Source organism: Loxodonta africana, chromosome 2 (genome assembly GCF_030014295.1).
Source record: "Loxodonta africana isolate mLoxAfr1 chromosome 2, mLoxAfr1.hap2, whole genome shotgun sequence".
NCBI classification, from domain to species: domain Eukaryota; kingdom Metazoa; phylum Chordata; class Mammalia; order Proboscidea; family Elephantidae; genus Loxodonta; species Loxodonta africana.
Window position 1 is genome coordinate 186,252,485 of NC_087343.1, and position 19,259 is coordinate 186,271,743.

Here is a 19,259-nt window from a genome sequence, read left to right on the forward strand (position 1 = left end):
TCATGGAATATCAATTGAGATGTTTCAACACACAGACGCAGTGCTGGAGGTGCTCACTCATCTATGCCAAGAAATATGTAAGACAGCTTCCTGGCCAACTGACTGGAAAAGATCCATATTTATGCCTATTCCCAAGAAAGGTGGTCCAACTGAATGTGGCATTATAGGGAAAATATAAGCAATCATTATTAGTGTTATTAATAATATTAAAAGCAACAAATGGAACCTACCATTGCCTTCAAAAAAAGTGACCCCTGCTCTAATGGTAATCTCTGAGAGAAAGTGATGGCAGAGGGGAATATAAGGGAGCCTAGGACCCTCCCAAATCCATTAGGAACTCTCTTTTCTCATACCCATCCATCCACCCATACACTCACTTACCTACCCACCCACCTACCTATCCATCCGTCCACCCATCTATCCATCCATCTATCCATCCATTCACATTCATCCATCCATCCACCCACCCACCCACTGTCCACTGAGTATCTGTATAAGCCACATTACTCTAGGGATCACTGACTAACAGGACAGACAAGGAACCTGCACCCACAGAGCTCACGTTCTGCTCTCTTTATCCTTCCCTCTAAATCAAATGTCCAACTTATCAAAGTAAGGCCTGGTTGAGAAATAGGATAGTGGGGCGTGGGCTGGAGTGGTAGCCAAGAGAGTCCGTTGAGGGATCTGGTTTTGTGATGAGAAGCCAAAACGCTATCCAAAGCAAAAGCTTTTCTATTTCAGAAGCCACCAGCTGCTCCAAGTAGTGTACCGAGGGCAAGATAGCAGACAGGTTTTGCAGACTTGTTAGTGGTGATGGTGGGTGGGGGAATGAGGTCTGGTGTGAGAGTCCACAAGCTTCTGACTTTGAGCCCTCACATACAGCTTTCTAAACACACATGCAAAAAATTCAGATATACCCCCAAACCATCCAGTAAACTGATGCTGCCCTGAATGCTAATGAGCTTCCCATCGCTGGAGGTGTGTAAACAGAAGCTGGGCAGCCACCTGTCAGAGAGGAACGTTGGAGAGAAAAAACAGCTCTGGGTGGGTGGTCTTGGCAGTACCTTCCAATTTTAAGATTCAGAGAATCTGGGGCAGCTGCATTCCCATTATAGACACACACAGACACAGCAAACACACACCATTAACCCCTTCCTGGCTGCTGGCTCTAAGTCTGTTCCCTTTCCCCCCCCTTTCTGTGCTCCTCCACTGGCCCAGGCCCTGGTGCATTGCCCCCCAGGCAGCCACCTGGAGACAGCCGTTGGCAGGAGCTGCAGGAGCAGGAGCCACAGGCAGAGAGGCCTGTGTGGTGCCAACCTCTGCCCCTGACAAAGTGCTGGGCTCCCCAGTGCCCCAGCCACCAGACTCCATGGAGGCCCTCGCCTGATGCCCACATGGAAGAGGCCAAGGGCAGGCCCCACCTCCTGGTATGCTCTTCAGCCGTAAGAGTTCCAGCTTGGGGGCCACAGAGACCTGGTATCACACTGGGTCCTCCACTGAGGGAGCCAGGGCACTGCACATCACTTCTCTAAGCCGCAGTTCCCACTTCTGTAAAATGGGGATGGTGACAGTGCCAACCTCACTGGATTTTAATGGGTAATGCATGGCCTCTGATGCCTAGTGAGTGCTCAGAAAAATAAAAAAAAAAAAAAAAGAAAAATACCAATGATTATTTTCTTGACCCTCACCCTGAGCTTGGAGGAGCTGAGTGTGGAAGGAGGGCCTGGAGGAGGGGAGCAGGTGGGTGGGCCCTGACAAAGGGTTACACCAATTTCTCACCCTTATAGCTGCCCAGAGCTTTGCAGTTTACGGATGCTTCTGTGGGCCCAGAGCCATCTTTGAGGAGGGCACTCTTGTGAACCCCATTTCGCAGGGAAGGAATCCTAAGTAACTTGACCAAGGCCACACTGCTAGGAAGTGGTGAAACTGCAGTTCAAAGTCAGAGCTGATTCCCAAACTGAGCCTCCCATAACCTTGTCTTTGCCAGGAGGTGCTTACGGGTTAACAGGTCGCCTCCTTCTTGCCACATCTTAATCAGGGTTTCCTGGGAAGAATGCTTAAAGCCAGTGGTTTTCAAACTGTGGGTAGCTGCAGGTTTGGGGGTGGTCGGCACTGAAGGCTGATTTCTCACCACCATCCGAAAATCAGGAAGGTTCCATTTCTATTTGCTTAAAAAAATTATTTTTTTAATCTTGTCCTTGTGTTTAAGTAAAATATCAACGGGAAAAATGATTCTGCTACTATTAAAAAAAGGAGTCCTGGTGGTACAATGGTTAAGCACTCAGCTGCTAACTGAAAGACCAGCAATTTGAACCCACCAGACCTGGTGATCTGCTCCCATCAAGGTTACGGCCTGGGAAACCCTATTGGGCCAGTTCTACTCTGTCCTATAGGGTTGCCATGAGTCGAATTGACTTCATGGCACATAACAACAATTATAGAAGAGAAAAATTGGAAGAAAAAAAATAAAAACTGCTGTTATCTCTAAAAAGAAATGACACTATAGTGGTTCCAAGCCCCAGTAATTCATCCCCAGGAGAGAGATTTAAGGGACTCTGTGTCTTCCTGGCTATTCATGAGGCTAGAATAAAGCAGCATCAAGCTGAGAGAGTAGAGGTGTTGGGCTGGGCTGGAAGGCTCCTGTCTGGGGCTGGCATGTGGACAAAAGCTGGCCAGAGGGGCCCATCCAGTTCTCCTTTGCTTTTAATAACAAGGTAGGCATGTGCTGAGCCAGATATTGTGTGAGTCTATGCTGGGTACTTGACCCACATTCTCTCATTTAATCCTAAGAACCCCTGGGTGGGAGGTACAATTTTTTCCCCATTTTAGCAATGAGTCTGAAGCCTTGAGCCTTAAAGTATCCAGCCCAGTGTCTTAAAGTAGAAGTGAAGGAAAGAGGACTCAAACTCAGGTCTCACAAGCCCACAGGACCCTACACCACCGAGAGACAAAGATGAAGGGGGATTAGGAGTGTTCTCATTTCTCCCAAAAAAAAAAAAAGCAATGGCTGCTAACCAGAAGGTGGGCAGTTCAAATCCACCAGCTGCTCCTTGGAAACTCTATGGGGCAGCTCTATTCTGTCCTATAGGGTCTTTGTGAGTTGGAATCCACTCAATGGCAACAGGTTTGGGCTTTTTTGATTTTCATTCCTCCAAGTACTGGCTGTGCTGACCTGGCTGCTGAATGGTAACCACTAGGTGGCGGTAGAGCCTCACAGGAACAAAGAGTTTCTAGCTCTCAGGGAAGCCACAGCTTGAGGCCTCAGACTCCCTCTGCAGAAAGGCTCCCTGTCGCCAGCCTCTCTCCTGGCCCAGCCCTCCTGTCCTGATGTCAGCGTGGTAGGAGAGCAGTTCTGGGGTGGAAGCCTAACCTGGGTTTTTATCCCAGCTCTGTTACTTCCTAGCTAAGGGCCTTTGAGTAAACGGCTGTCTGAGTGTCCTGCTTTTCATCCCTAAAATAGGAGTGAAGGTGTTTGCCTGGGGGTTATGGCGAGGATCACAGGAGACAAAGACCTTGACAATGGTAATTAAGGGCCAGTGAGCATGCACTGCATCATTTGATATTTTCCCCATAGAATCCTTCACTATTGCAACTTGAGTTACGGATTCTATAGGGAAAAATATGAAATGACACAGGAAGCATCAAAAGAAGATGGAAGGAATACACATTATACCAAAAAGAATTAGTCGGTGTTCAACCATTTCAAGAGGTGGCATATGATCAGGAACCGATGGTGCTGAAGGAAGAAGTCCAAGCTGCTCTGAACGCATTGGCAGAAAACAAGGCTCCAGGAATTGATAGAATATCAATTGAGATGTTTCAACAAACAGATGCAGTGCTGGAGGTGTTCACTTGACTATGCCAAGAAATATGGAAGACAGCTTCCTGGCCAACTGACTGGAAGAGATCCATATTTATGCCTATTTCCAAGAAAGGTGATCCAACCAAATGTGGAAATTACAGAACAATATCATTAATATCACACGCAAGCAAAATTTTGCTGAAGATCATTCAAAAATGGCTGCAGCAGTATATCAACAGGGAACTGCCAGAAATTCAGGCAGGTTTCAGAAGAGGACATGGAACCAGGGATATCATTGCTGATATCAGATGGATCCTGGATGAAAGCAGAGAATACCAGAAGGATGTTTACCTGTGTTTTATTGACTATGCAAAGGCATCTGACTGTGTAAAAAAAAAAAATTTTTTTTTGACTGTGTGGATCATAACAAATTATGGATAACATTGCAAAGAATGGGAATTCCAGAATATTTAATTGTGCTCATTTAGTTCCAGAATATTTAATTGTGCTGTACATAGATCAAGAGGCACTTGTTCAGGCAGAACAAGGGGATACTGAGTGGTTTAAAGTCAGGAAAGGTGTGCATCGTGGTTGTATTCTTTCACCATACCTCTTCAATCTGTATGCCGAGCAAATAATCCGAGAAGCTGGACTATATGAAGAAGATGGGGCATCAGGATTGGAGGAAGACTGGTTAACAACATGCATTATGCAGATGACACAACTTTGCTTGCTGAAAGTGAAAAGGACTTGAAGCACTTACTAATGAAGATCAAAGACCACAGCCTTCAGTATGGATTGCAACTCAACATAAAGAAAACAGAAATCCTCACAACTGGACCAATGAGCAACATCATGATAAACAGAGAAAAGATTGAAGTTGTCAAGGATTTCTTTTTACTTGGATCCATAATCAACAGCCATGGAAGCAGCAGTCAAGATATCAAAAGACACATTGCATTGGGCAAATCTGCTGCAAAGGACCTCTTTAAAGTGTTGAAAATTTAAGATGTCACCTTGAGGACTAAGGTGTGCCTGGCCCAAGCCATGGTATTTTCAGTTGTATCACATGCATGTGAGAGCTGGACAATGAATAAGGAAGACCGAAGAAGAATTGATGCCTTTGAATTATGGTGTTGGCGAAGAATATTGAATATACCATGGACTGGCAAAAGAACAAACAAATCTGTCTTGGAACAAGTACAACCAGAAGGCACCTTAGAAGCAAGGATGGCGAGACTGCGTCTTACATACTTTGGACATGTTGTCAGGAGGCATCAGTCCCTGGAGAAGCACATCATGCTTGGCAGAGTACAGGGTCAGCCGAAAAGAGGAAGACCTTCAACGAGGTGGACTGACACAGTGACTGCAACAATGAGGCTCAAGCATAACAACGATTGTAAGGATGGTGCAGGACTGGGCAGTATTTCGTTCTATTGTGCATAGGGTCGCTATGAGTTGGAACCAACTGGACAGCACCTAACAACAACAACAACGAGCATGCACTACGGGCCAAACAGAGCTCTTTTGCAGCATCTTAAAATGGACATTTAGAATCTAAGATGTTTCACATAGAAACCCTGAATTTCCAAGTTCTCTTCAGAATCTGCATCCCCGCCTGGCAGCATCTGCTGGAGCTGAGGTCAGCTGCCCCTTTGGATGGGGCCTGGAGGTTACCTCGGTCCCCACCACTTTCTGTCAGATCTCAGCCCACTTCCTTCATGTCTGTCACCTCTTTGGCATCTCAGCTTAGAAGGCAGCAAGGTTGCCCCTTTGACGAGTTTTGGAGCCAAGGAATAATAAAATTTGTCTCCATTTGGGGCCCAAGAAGGGCTCATATGGGCTTTCCTGTGTATTTGCCCTGTGGTTTAATAGGAACCTTGAAGTACCCTCCTCGCCACCTGGGACTACAGTGGGGCAGATGAATAAGATCAGGCAGCAGACACACAGGATGCCATGGGATCCTGCCTGTACTCCTTTTCTGGGGTCCTTGGATTGCTCACCTCACTCTGGGAGCTGGTCAGTGGGGCCTTGAAAAGCCTGCAGGCTGCCAGTGCCCCTGATTAGATCAGGTTTGGTCTGGCTCTGGCCTGAGGCTGAGGAGGACTGCCTGGGAGGTTGGAGGTGGCCGCAGTGACTCTGAGGAAGAGGTGTCCTGATTTGGCTGTGATGGCCTCCTGGTCCCTCCAGCTGCAGGTCAGCTCAGCTAGTGCCCTATGTGACCCTCAGCCCCTTCCAGCAGTTGCTTCCAGACATCTTGATGGGGCTTCCACTCCGCAGGGCTTCCTCAGCCTGTGGAAATGCTCCTGGCCCTGCAGGCCTCACTCAAACACTGCCTCTTTCTCCAGGGAAGCTTTCCTGATCCTTCAAGCAGAAATATCAGCTCCTTCCTCCGTGCCCCCGCAGCATATGGAATCGTTTTATTCTGCCTGTGGAACCATTGCTTGTTTGCATGCCTGTCTTCTTCCCTGGCTATGTTTTGTTTAACTCCGTGCCCCCTACACCTAGCCCAGGGCCTGGCCCTACAAGGTGTTTGACAGATGTTTAGTGAGTGAGTGAGAGAGAGAGAGAGTGCACTACTGGGGCAGAAACAGGGCTGCATTAGAGAACAGTGCTTGGGAACAAACCCATTTTTAATATGGGATTTCTGGGAGACTTAAGGGTTTTGAAGCTGAAAGGCACTAAAGACCCGTTCTCAGACATGGGGGCATCCTTCACTTGGTTTCTCCCATGGATAAAGAGCTGGGAGCCTGCCCTGGGCCACCTGCTCCATCTCCTCTGATACCCCGACAAGGGTTTTAGAAGACAGGAATTCTCTGGTTTCCCCTTTTATTCCTCAGGCACTGATTAGGGAACAGCAGAATGTTTTAACACTCTAGCCTTTACCAAACCACCCCTAACAGCTCACATCAGCGCAGGGGAATGCTGGGCTCTTCACATGCCCATATAAAGGCTCAATTTGCTACCACTGTGATTAGATCAACCCTCAACCTGCAACAATGTACCCAAGAGGCAAGTTCTGTTATCATCCACATTATCCAGAGGAGGAAACTGAGGCACAGAGAGGTTGAGTAACTTGCGGAAACCCTTGTCTGTCTGACCCCAAATGCTGGAGCTGCTTGGTTTGTGGGCTGCTCCTGGCCCTCTCTCCTCAGCTGTCTGTCCTTCGACTTCCACTTCCACCATGTCTAGTGGCTCCAGGGGCACCGATGTTTAGAGGCCCAGACTCCAGAAAAGACTGAGGCCCCTAGGGTACGCCCTCTTTCTCTGGTGTTGGCCCATCCCTGAATGCACCTGACTTGCTGGTCCTTCTGTACTTGCCCTCCACCGGGAACCGTCTACCTGGGTTATTGTCTCCTGTGCTTGTCTTTGTTGCTGTCCTAGCTGGGCTTGTCCCCTGTCTTCTGGCTCATACATATTCTTCCCTTTCCTTAAGGCCCGACTCCAGTGGCCTCTCCTCCAGGGAGCTTTCTCCTGGTAAACTAGTGCTTCTCAGACCAGGCTTCAAACAGGTTCATTCTGGTTTGAAACCCTCCTGAGAATTTGCATTTCTAACAAGTTCCCAGGTGATGCTAATGCTGCTGGTTAGAGGCCAATTCTGAGAACCACCAGTGGAGCAGTGGCTCTCAAAATTTATTTTACATAGGAATCACCTGGGGATCTTGTTAAACTGTAGCTTCTGACTCAGTATATCTGGGGTGGAAAGGCAAATTCTCCACAGGGATTTAAACTGGAACAAACCAGTTTAAAGCCCGGTGTCAGACTTACCTGTGCATCAGAATCACCTGGAGGTCGGGCTCATTAAAACACAGATTCCTGGGCCCCAATCTGGAGCTTCTGGTTCAGCAGGTCTGGTGTGGGGTCTGAGAATTTGCATTTCTAACAAGTAACCAGGTGATGCTGATCCTGCTAGTCTGGGGAATCACAACTGGAAAGCCACTGGCTTAAACCAAGAGTCTTTGGGTGGTACAGATGGCCAAGCACTCAACTATCACCTGAAAGGTTGGTAGTTCAAACCCACCCAGAGGCACCGTGAAGAAAGGCCTGGTAATCTGCTTCTGAAAGGTCACAGCCTTGAAAATCCTATGGGGTAGTTCTACTCTGCAACACATGGGGTCACCATGAGTTGGAGCTGATGGCAACTGCTCTGGTTGGGTTTAAACCGACTATTTCCAACAGGGTTTGTTGGAGGTGTATTGGGGTCTCTGTGAGGGTGTGTGTGAAGGGGGACTCCACTCCTTCCAAGCCTGCAGGGAAGTTTTGTATTTATTTACTTGATATTCTCGAGTTCAATATCAAGTTTCAGTTGAAGGAAATGAACAAAGTCTGAAAATGGCTGCTCTTCATTAATCCTAGCCAAACGTGCTCTTGCTTCCAAAGGAGGAGGGGTGGCCTCTGGATGCTGGTCTATCTTTCGTACTGTGTCTTCCCCAAGTATGGCTCTCATTCTACTCGTGGCATGCAACATAATTTTAGGTGTAACACAGATGAACATTTTCTATTTTAACAGTTATGTATTTAACATGTATTATCGCATTATTAATGTCCCTGGGTGGGGCAAAGGGTTAATGTGCTCAGCTATTAATTGAAAAGTGGGTGGTTCAAGTCCACCCAGAGGTACCTTGGAAAAAAGACCGGGTGAACTACTTCTAAAAACTCAGCCATTGAAAATCCTGTGGAGCACAGCTCTATTCTGACACAGAGTCACCATGAATCAGGGTCGACTAGACAGCAGCTGATTTGTTGCATTATAACTTCTGTATGTATTGCATGTGTTACATGTAATATGCATTATTTTACTGAGAAGTAGAAAAAAACTAGCATATTGAACCTGCGTATGTGACTTAGATGAAGCTAAATTTAAAGTGGGCAGATTTAAAATTGATGTACGGTAAAATATTCAGCCATAGTACAGCTGGCATACTGATAAGGCAAAAACCACGGTGATGGATTGAAGGCCTGAATTAAGGAAAAATCGACCTTGAGAACAGTTTGAAAGTCACTTAAGAAGTCGCCCTGCTCCCTTAACGCTCTCGGATTTCTTCCCCTTGAGTTTCATGCTCATCTCCCCGTTTTCTTTCTTAAACTAATAAAAGATTAGGATGACATTTTGAAAAGGGCATCTCATTAAGCAGCCTCATCCCCATTGGAGCACCCCGCTCTGTGCAAAGTAGCCAGCTGGCCATTTATCTTATTTTTAATGAGGTGTCATCTCTCTGCGTGGGCCTGCCTTCCTCTCCTGCCTCCTCCAACAGCACTACCTACCCCTTCTCACCCCCACTTTATGCCAGCCTGTGGGTGGGGGGTGGAGAGTCTGCAGAGTCCCCCCTGGCCCAGACGCACGAATGCAGCGGCCGGGAGGGTGCACGTCCTTACCTGTATACCGTGGTTGGCGGGGAGCTCAGGCTGTCATACACGAGCCTCACGTGGCCCTGGTACAGCTCCAGAGCCAGGGGGTCGTTGTCTCCCTTGTAGAGAAGGATGCCATTGTCCTTGTCAGTGGCCACCTGGAGAGATTGGCCAGGGTGTATGGGTTGGGGCCACTTGAGGGTTAACCTCTTCCCTCCCCACCTCAGAGCCCTCTTCCAGGTGGCAGCTTCTGATCCCACCCTGATCTGAATTCTATCCACATTTCTTCCTCTATCTAGTCTGTGAGTTCCCAGAAGGCAGGGCTGATAACTTTTACTTTAGCAAAATGCTGACTGAGCAACTCAACAAATATTTATTGAGCACCAACTATATGCCACTGTGTGCCTATATATCTCATACCATCTCCTAACTCTTCATTCCTTTATCAGTTCATTCAACAGGCGGCTCCAAGTGCCACTGTGAGCCAGGCCCTAGACTGATATTTACTCACATTAGCTTTAATTATGGATTAATCCGTTCATCCATTCTTTCATTCATTCATTTGAAGCATTTATTGAGTGTCTACTCTGTGTTCAGCACTGGGAATACAGAGATCAACAGGGTTGCTGGCCTCCAGCGTTCCCAGAATAGAAGCAGAGTCACACAGAGAAAGAAATAGTGGTGAAGTAGGTGATGGGCGTGTTAATAGATGAAGCGTAATGCTCTAGTCTAAATGAACTTGGGGAGCCCTGGTGGTGCAGTGGTTAAGAAATGGCTGCTAACCAGAAGGTCGGCAGTTCAAATCCACCAGGGTTTCCTTGGAAACCCTATGGGGCAGTTCTACTCTGTCCTATAGAGTCATGATGAGTTGGACTTGACTTGATGGTAATGGGTAGATGAAGTTGGAAGGGGAATCCGTTAATTCTGCTTGGAGCAGCGGATGGGTGTGTGTGTGGCTCCCGGATCCGTTTAAAGAGGAGGTACGTGATTTATCCTAGGCTTTGAAAGGAGAACAGGAAAATTCCTTGGTAGCAACAGGCTGAGAGATGGGGGAAAAGGGGTCTCAGTAGAGGGAACAGCATCAACCAAAGTTTGGAAGTGGGTAAGGTTAAGTATAGGAGCCCTGGTGGCGCAGTGGTTAAGTGTTCACTGCTAACCAAAAGGTTGGCAGTTCGAACTCACCAGCTGCTCTGTGAGAGACAGACGTGGCAGTCTGCTTTTATAAAGATTACACCCTTGGAAGGCCTATGAGGCAGTCCTACTCTGTCCTGTAGGGTCACTACGAGTCAGAATTGATTTGACCACAATGGGTTTGGGTTTAAGGCATGTGTAAGAGTCCCTTTTGCAGCGCTGGTGGTATAGTGGTGAGCACAGCTGCTTTCCAAGCAGTTGACCCGGGTTCGATTCCTGGCCAATGCAGTGGGCTGACATTTCGGTTACTCCTGGTGGACAGTGGTTAAAAGGTCAACTGCTAACCAAAAGGTTGGCAGTTTGAATCTACCAGCCCCTCCTTAGAAATCCTGTGGAACAGTTCTACTCTGTCCTGTAGGGTTGCTATGAGTCAGAATAAACTCAACAAAGAGTCCTTGGGTGGCACAAATGGTTAATGTGCTTAGCTGCTAACTGAAAGGTTGGAGGTTCAAATCCACCCAGTGGTACCTTGGAAAAAAGGCCTGGAGGCCTACTTTAAAAAAAAATCAGCCATTGAAAACCCTCTGGAGCACAGTTCTAATCTGACACACGGGGGTTGCCATGAGTCGGAATCAACTTGACAGCAACTGGTTAAGGTAGGTGCATGCTTGTATTGGGGGGAACGAGTGGACACAGGGCTAGAAATTCAGGTGGAATCACCTGTTCAGCTTCTGCAGGCCGCGGCCAACTCACCCTGCAAATCTTGGCTTAAATGTCACTTTCCTCTGGAGGCCTTCCCTGATTTCTCCAAGAGTAGGTCAGATATTCCCTTGCCTCTCAGCTCCGTAAGGAGTTCCACCAGTACCTCGAAATTTTCTTCTTGGTACCCAACACAATCAGACTTAAACAATGGCTGGCAGAGAGGTTTGTTTAATGCTTGTCTCATCCCTAGTCCATAAGCAACATCAGGTCAGGGCCTTCCTATCTGTCTTGCTCACTGTGATATTCTTACCGTAGTTCTCCATTCTTGGGCATGGCGTAAAACCAACAAAACGAAACCTGTTGCTGTTGAGTTGGTTCCAACTCACGGTGACCCTATAGGACAGAGTAGAACTGCCACCCCATGGGCTTCCCAGAAGTGGCTGATGGATTCGAACTGCCAACTTTTTGGTTAGCAGTCGAGCTCTTAACCACTGCATGGAGTAGGCCTCATTAAATATTGGTTGAACAAATGGGACATATTTGTTTTTGATTCCCCCGGGGCCTGCTCTGCAGACAACACACAGTATAAATTCAAAGTGGGAATGCAGCCAAGAGCAAGAGGCAGAGACTCAAATCTCTCATCTTTGTGCGTCTTAGGCCCTAAGCAGCACTAGGTTGGGAGATGGTGGTCTTGGCTGCATTTTCCCGGCCTAGGTGGGTTGGTGGGTTTGAGGGCTGCCAGGTGGCCTGGCCTGTACCAGGGAAAAGGCTGAAAGTCCTTGTTCTTTCTGCCTTCAGGGCCCTCATGATGCCTGCTTCACCCTCAGTCCGTGGAGTAGAACTCCTGATTGGCAGTACAGAAGGACCATTGAGCTGAGAGTCAGAACCTGGAGCTCCAGTCTAGCCTCTAGCGTCATGACAATGTGATCCTGCCCAGGCCCTCCCCTCTGGGGGCCTAAGTCTCTGTATAGAGAGGAAGTATAATAACTATAAACAAAATGCTAACAATTACCATTTACTAACACTTACTATGAACCAGGCACTGTGCCAAGAGTCACCTGAGGAATTTTTACAAATACTGGTGTCTGGGTTTCACCCCAGACCAATTAAACTTGAATCTCTGGGGGTTGGGTCCCTGGCAAACAGAGTTGACAAAGTTCTCCACGTGATTCTACTATCTTATCAAGGCTGAGAAGCACTGGTTTCAGAAACTGGAGGGCACCCATTTGCCAGACACCTGACCTGATTAGGCTATCAGCTCTTACCCCCGGCACGCATCAGTCTGATGGAACGGAAAGTAGAGCAGGTAAGCTCTGATAGGACTTCTGGGGCCCAAGGGATGCTCTGGTTAGTTGAGACCCAATAATGGGGTCCCTGAGTGGGTAGGACTGAGGGAGGGAAGGGTAATGAGGCGACAGGTGAGGGTAACCAGACTTCCTTCTCACTTGTGCCCAGGGCCACCCTCATCTCAGAAGGCCTGTCACTGGACTACAATTTTCCTGATGAGACGCCTTTTTAACTTTTTGTACATTTCTGCAATGCCTGTGCCTACAATGATGCCTGGCATGTACAGGTGCTCGACAGACCTTTGTTGAATGAATATTTTCTCCAAAAGCTCCAGATCTAACCTGGGACTATGTGGCCATATCCAAGAGGGTCCCAGGTGTCATTCAGCAGCCCCCAAGCCTGGCATGGGCCACCTATTGGCCAGCGCCCTCTAGTGGTGTCTCCAGGGTTCCTCCTGCCCGGTAAGCCTAAAGGTGGGGCCTATTCTTTCTCTGGAGTCCTGGTGGTGTAGTGGTTAAGAGCTATGGCTGCTAATCAAAATGTCAACAGGTCGAATCCATCAGCGGCTATTTGGAAACCCCACTGGGGCTGCTTCTACCCTATGGGATAGCTTCAGGTCCTCCAGAAATGTAGTTAGAAATAAATGTGCTCAGGTCTACATGTGAGGAGCCTGAAAGAAATTAGTCTGAAAAGAACTTGGCTCCTACGAAATGGTTTTCCATTCCCTGAAAATGGCCTGATTGCTTGGGCCTCCAGGCCTCTGCACATTCTGATCCCTCAGGCTTCCCACCACCACCCCCACCTCTGTCCTTCATGCTGTCTGTTAGGCCTCCACGCTGCTATGCTTCATCAGGCAAACTCCTACTCGTCCTTCAGATCCCAGCTTAGGTATCATGGCCTCTGGGGAGCCTTCTCTGATTCTTCCCAGCAGTCTGGGATCACTGCCCCTCCTGTATATTCCCACAGCACCCAGCATTGTCACTGTCTGTCTGTCTCCTTGTCATCCTGCCCTGGGCAAGGGGCTTTGTCTGGCATATAGAAATTGAACAAATATTTTCTAGAGGAATGAATGAACGAGGCTGAAAGTGGGGGCTGCTGTTTACAGTGAGAGCTGGTCACGAATTGTTTCTAGAACCCTCTGGACAGAGCTGGCTCAGATCCCCCAAATCCGAGTGTCGTCCTTGATGATGCTTTAGGGGAGGGGGCAGGATGCCACGGTCTGAGGCATGCCAGCTGTTCTCTGAACAGTCAGAGCGTGGGGTCAGGCTGGGGTCCTTCCAAGGGCAGGGCAGGGTGGGGGCGCACCTGTAGGGAGATGTTGGCCTGGGGCCGGACCTTGGCGGAGGCCAGTTCCACGTAGGAGTCCTTGCCCACAAAGTTGACGGTGATGAGCTTCTCACAGCGGGGCCCGGCAAAGCCTGGCGGGCAGCGGCAGGTGGGCTCTTGCTGCACCACAATGCACTGTGCCCCGTTCTGGCACTCGTACTGGTCGCAGGGGCTGGTCTGCAGCAGGACCATGGGCGGGGGGTGCTCACAGAAGAGCCCGCTGGCAGGAGGGCAGAGGAGCATGCAGGAGGGAGGAGAGGAAGAAGGCAGGAGAGCAGACAATCACAGTTATTTTGGCCTAAGAGCCCCTAGCAGAGAGAGTGGGGCAAGATGGGAACTGGGAGGCCCAGTTCCAGTCCGACCTCTAACTGGGGGAAGTCCTTTTCTTTCTCTAAGCCCCCGCTGTCCCTGGGTGGTGCGAACAGTTAACGTGCTCAGCTGTTAACTGAAAAGTTGATGGTTCGAGTCCACCCAGAGGTGCCTTGGAAGAAAGACCTGGTAATCTACTTCTGAAAAATACTACCGAATATCCTATGGAGCACAGTCCAACTCTGACACATGTGGGATTGCCATGAGTCAGAATCGACCTCCAGGACAATTGGTTTTAAGCCTCAGTCCTTGCCCCTCCCCCATTTATAAAATGATAAGGTTGGACTAGAGTACAGGTCCCCAAATGTCAGTGTCATCAGAATCCTTGTGGATGAGGGTTCAGATTCCTAGCCCCTCCAGTTCAAATTTAGTAGCTCTTCACTGGGGCTTGGGAATTTACATTTTTACAATTTACATGCCTCTGATGCAAATGGTCTAAGTGGGGCTTGGAGAAACAGTGATCTGAGAAGCCTGTGGTTCCTTCTAGGCTCACATCCTAGTCTGTGACCAAAGCTCCTTTGCATGTTGTGCATTTATGCCATCCACTGGATCCAGATTTACTTTTATGTCATCTAGCGAGTACTGACATACATGGAAATGTCTCTCAGTCTGGCCCCCTTAAGTGTGGCCCCTTAGGCCCTCCACCTTCCCCACCCTCCCCTGACAGTTAGTGAAGGAGCTGGGACCCAAGCCTCTCCTTCCACTGTCCCCAACAGACAACTCCTGGCCCCCTGGCCAGTGCTTCCCATCTCCCCTTTCTCTTCCTGACTTCATGATTCTAGAGACTGACTCCAACCCTCCCATTCACCTCCACTTTTCTGCCATTGGGCCACCATACTGTTTTTTCTCTCCAGCCTAGAAAAATGATTTTTGCCAGTGTAGCTACTTGGCTACCCCCATGTCTCAGGCTGGGCTCCAAGACGTGGCATCTTCTGTTGGATGGAATCTTGTCCCATCTTGACATATGTGAGCTGGGACCTAAGTGCAACTCCCATGTGGAGTTGTTAGTCCAGAATGGACTAACGTCTGCTCTATTTTCCTTATGAGACTTGTAAGGGTTGAAGAATAAAGGTACCACTGAGAGCTGGGGCGAGGGCTCCTGGGCCTGGGTCTCCAGCCTCGTTGCCTTGGCCAACCAGTCCCCATCCCATCTTGTCTGGCCCAGGCTGTCGCCTTCCTGTGGTGGCCCTTTGCCATACCTGAAGCCCTGGGGGCAGGTGCAGGTGTAGCCATTGACCGCATCCACGCACTGGGCCCCGTGGCGGCACTTGTGGGCCACGCAGTCATTGTTGTCCATCTCGCAGAACTTCCCACTATAGCCAGGGACGCACTCACACCTGTAACAGAGGCAGAACAAGCGTGAGTTTCCAGGTGGTAGCCCTCCCCAGGCGGCCTCTTCCTCTCTCCTCTACCTACCCAATTTCCTTACAGCTCCCCTCAACTCTCACAGGCTCTGCAAAGCCTGGTTCCACCTTAGGTTTTATGGGTGGTCTGCACGCAGCCTTTGCTGCCTACGAGTTAATGATGGTGTGTTTCAAGTGGGAGTGGTCTTGTTTTCAGGAGCCAGGCTGTGGGCCACAGGATTGGAGTCACACAGGTTGCACTTGGAGCTGCTACTTTCTATACAGAATTAACATTCATTTTAGTACTTCCTTTGTGCAGAGCCCTGTGCTCAGCTAAACACCTTTTGCTGAGTGTCTCACTGGGGCCTGGAAGAGACATTCTATCATCCTCCATTAAAAGGAGGAGACCAGGAGAGAGAGCTGAAGTCTCTTCCCCCAGGCCCCGTATACAATAATAACAATATTTAGTTTATACATACTGTGTCAAATACTGTTCTAAGTATATTAGCCACTCATTACCTCTCTGAGTTTAAGTTTCCTCATTCTGAAATGGCGTAGGTGATAAATAACGTCACCTCTTATTTTTGCTTTAAAAATTAAATTACAGTTCCTCAAAAACGTAAACGTAGAACTGCCATATGACCCAGCAATCCCAATCCTAGATATATGCCCAAAGGAACTGAAAGCAGGAACACAAAGAGAAACTTGTACACCAATGTTCATTGCAGCACTATTCAAAATAGCCAAAAAGTGGAAACAACCTAAATGCCCATCAACTGATGAATGAATAAACAAAACGTGGTACATACATACAACGGAATAGTACTCAGCCATAGAGAGAAATGAAGTCCTGACGCATGCCACAACATGGCTGACTCTTGAAAACATTATGCTGAGTGAAATAAGTCAGTCACAACAGAGTAAATATTATGTGATCCCACTTAATTGAAATGTGCAAATGTATAGAAACCAAGGAAATCCTGGTGGCATAGTGGTTAAGAGTTCGGCTGCTAACGAAAAGATCAGCAGTTTGAATCCCCCAGGTGCTCACTGGAAACTCTGTGGGGCAGTTCTCTGTCCTATAGGGTCTCTATGAGTCGGAATCGACTCGATGGCAAGGAGTTTATGGTTTATAGAAACCAAAGTTTATTAGCGGTTATCTGGGGGTAGAAGGAAGAGGGAAAGGGGAGTCTTTGCTGAGGGGGGCACTGAATTTCTGTGAATGGTGATGAAATAATTTGGAAACAGACAATGTGATGGTTGCATAACATGATGAATGTAACCGATGTCACTGAATTGTACAAGTAAAAAAAAGCTGAAATGGCAAATGTTTTGTTATATCTTTACCAAAATAAACGAATAAAAAAATCTGTTAAAAGAACAAACAAACAAACAAACGATATGCTCTGTGGAAACCACTGGATAAACATGGAGCAAACAGTCAATATGGTAAGTCGAAGATGATAATGATGGTTATCACTAATGGTAATAATTATCACTTTTGAGCATGCCCCTTGACTTTTGTTTGTTTGTTCACTTTCCCCCTCCAGAGATTAGGATTGAAATAAAATGGGTAAAATCCTCCTGTCCTAAATAAATGGCTCATGTTTCCCAGGCAAGAGGATGGGGGCTACTGCCCCAACTCAGCCCTGTACCCTGATCCCGCCCCTCCCTGAAGAGCAACGTGTCAGCAGCTCCATTACCATCTCTGTTAAACCCCCAAACCAAATTCGTTGTGGAGTTGATCCCAACTCATAGTGACCCTATAGGACAGAGTAGAACTGCCCCATAGAGTTTTCAAGGAGTGCCTGATGGAATCGAACTGCCGACCTTTTGACCATCTCTGTTAGCCAAGGCTTAAAACCTCACTAGAGAAATCTGCTCCAGCTGAAATGTTGCCTCCCTGATGTGGGCCACGCATCTCTGGCCTGGGGTAACTCTGTGCAGAAATCCTGAATGCACCAAATTCCTCCCAGGGACTCAGGCACACGCCGGCACATGCAAACACAAACACTTGCTGGCACTTCCGTCTCCTGCAAGGCCTATACCTCTTTCTGGGCCCACCAGCAGAATTCTACTGGGCAGAGCCAAAATAATAACCACAGATTATCCAAGTCAGCAGAGGCAGTGGTATGAGCGAAGGAAGGTGGTTCAGGTGGCCCAGGTGGAAAGGGAAGCAAGATCTCTGAATACTTATGGGACACAGAAGCCTGATGGGAAACTTTAAGACAAAGGGATGGTTCTGCCTCCTCTCTCCTCACTCCTCCCTCTTTGGGAGTAGATAGAAGAGGATGGGGAGAGGATTCCCGGAGGCACTGTCATAACTCAGCTGCCTTAAAGTCCCACCTGGCATATCTCAGAGGGGGACAGGGACAGATAAGGTGGATTTGAATGTGGTGTAGGCATGGAAGGGCTGATGCTATGCTTCCTTTGGTCTTAGCAAAACCAGAGGCCCTAACATGCCACTTGCATTTTCCCTGGTGATGAGCCGTAGGTTTGGGATGCCAACAGAGTCACCTACTCTAGACTCCCTTCTCTCAGCCTATCTGAAGTCTACCCAACCTTCCAAGCTCAGCTTAAAGCCTACCTCCTAAGGCAGCCTTCCCTCTCCGTCCGGCAGATCTTCTCTCCCCTCCTCAGAATCCCAGCAGCACTCAGAGCCAGAACCATGGGGCCCAGAAGTTTCCTCTTTTCTTTTTTTTTCTAATTAATTAATTTATTGTACTTTAAGTGAAAGTTTACAAATCAAGTTAGTCTCTCATACAAAAAGTTATGCTTACCTTGCTATGTACTTCTAGCTGTTCTCCCCCTAATGAGATAGCACATTCCCCATCTCCTCCCTATATTCCCCATGTCTATTCAACCAGCTCCTGTCCCCGCTTCTTTCTCATCTCGCCTCCAGACAGGAGGTGCCCACATAGTCCCATGTGTCTACTTGAGCCAAGAAGCTCACTCCTCACCAGTATCATTATCTATCTTATAGTCCAGTCTAATCCCTGTCTGAAGAGTTGGCTTTGGGAATGGTTCCAGTCTTGGGCTAACAAAGGGTCTGGGGACCATTACCTCCAGGGTCCCTCTAGTCTCAGTTAGACCGTTAAGCCTGGTCTTTCTAAGATAATTTAAAATCTGCATCCCACTATTCTCCTGCTCCCCCAGGGGTTCTCTGCTGTGTTCCCTGTCAGGGCAGTCATCAGTGGTCGCCGGGCACCATCTAGTTCTTCTGGTCTCAGGCTGATGTAGTCTCTGGTGTACATGACCCTTTCTGTCTCTTGGAAATTCCCTCTTTTCTAAATGTTTGCTTTGTGTCAAGTTTTCCTTTCTTAGGTTCATGGCAAGGGCTTCGAGGGGAGAAATAACAGATCTCTTACACTCCCCACAGCACTCAACGCAACGGGCATTTGTAGACTGATGAGGGCATAGGAGGGAGGCAACTAAAAGAACCACGGTTCTTAGCTTCTAAGATTCTTACATTCTCATTTAAGATTCTGAGATTATAAAAGTTCACAAGCTCAAGTTTCTGAGATTCTATGACTCTAAGAGCCCACAGCTCTAAATTCCTAATAGTCTATGATTTTTATGATTTCATTAGTTTCAGACTTTCAAAGATCCTGAGACCAATGAAATAATAATAATTAAAAAAAAAATCACAGAAGCTGGGTGTTGCAAATGGTTAAAGGCTCAACTGCTAACTGAAAGGTTGGCAGTTTCAGTCCAACTAGAGGTACCTCAAAAGAAAGGCCAGGCAATCTACTTCTCAAGAGTCAGCCATTGAAAACTCTATGGAGCACAGTTCTACTCTGACACACATGAGGTCTCCGTAAGTCAGGGTCAATTCAATAGCAACTAGTTTTTTCTTTTTGGTGGGAGGGGATTTGCTATGAAATACTAATATTTGCAACTTAGAATCATAGTCTCAAAAGCCCCAGAGTCTGAGAAATCTGCCTTCTGAT

General features: G+C 47.8%; 1 protein-coding gene and 1 non-coding gene across 3 annotated transcripts in view; one reads left to right on the plus strand and one right to left on the minus strand.

The window, feature by feature from the left end:
* Positions 1-19,259, minus strand: part of SLIT3 (slit guidance ligand 3) — a 754,510-nt gene that overhangs the window by 13,050 nt on the left and 722,201 nt on the right. For both annotated transcript variants that reach the window (XM_064279080.1, XM_064279081.1), the window contains exons 30-32: positions 15,166-15,303; positions 13,577-13,817; positions 9,179-9,309 (exon numbers count right to left, since the gene is read on the minus strand). In XM_064279080.1, the coding sequence (XP_064135150.1) occupies positions 9,179-9,309; positions 13,577-13,817; positions 15,166-15,303 (510 nt within the window). The remainder of the gene's footprint in view (positions 1-9,178; positions 9,310-13,576; positions 13,818-15,165; positions 15,304-19,259) is intronic.
* Positions 10,499-10,570, plus strand: TRNAG-UCC (transfer RNA glycine (anticodon UCC)). Its single transcript has one exon. It is a non-coding gene; the product is annotated as a tRNA-Gly (tRNA).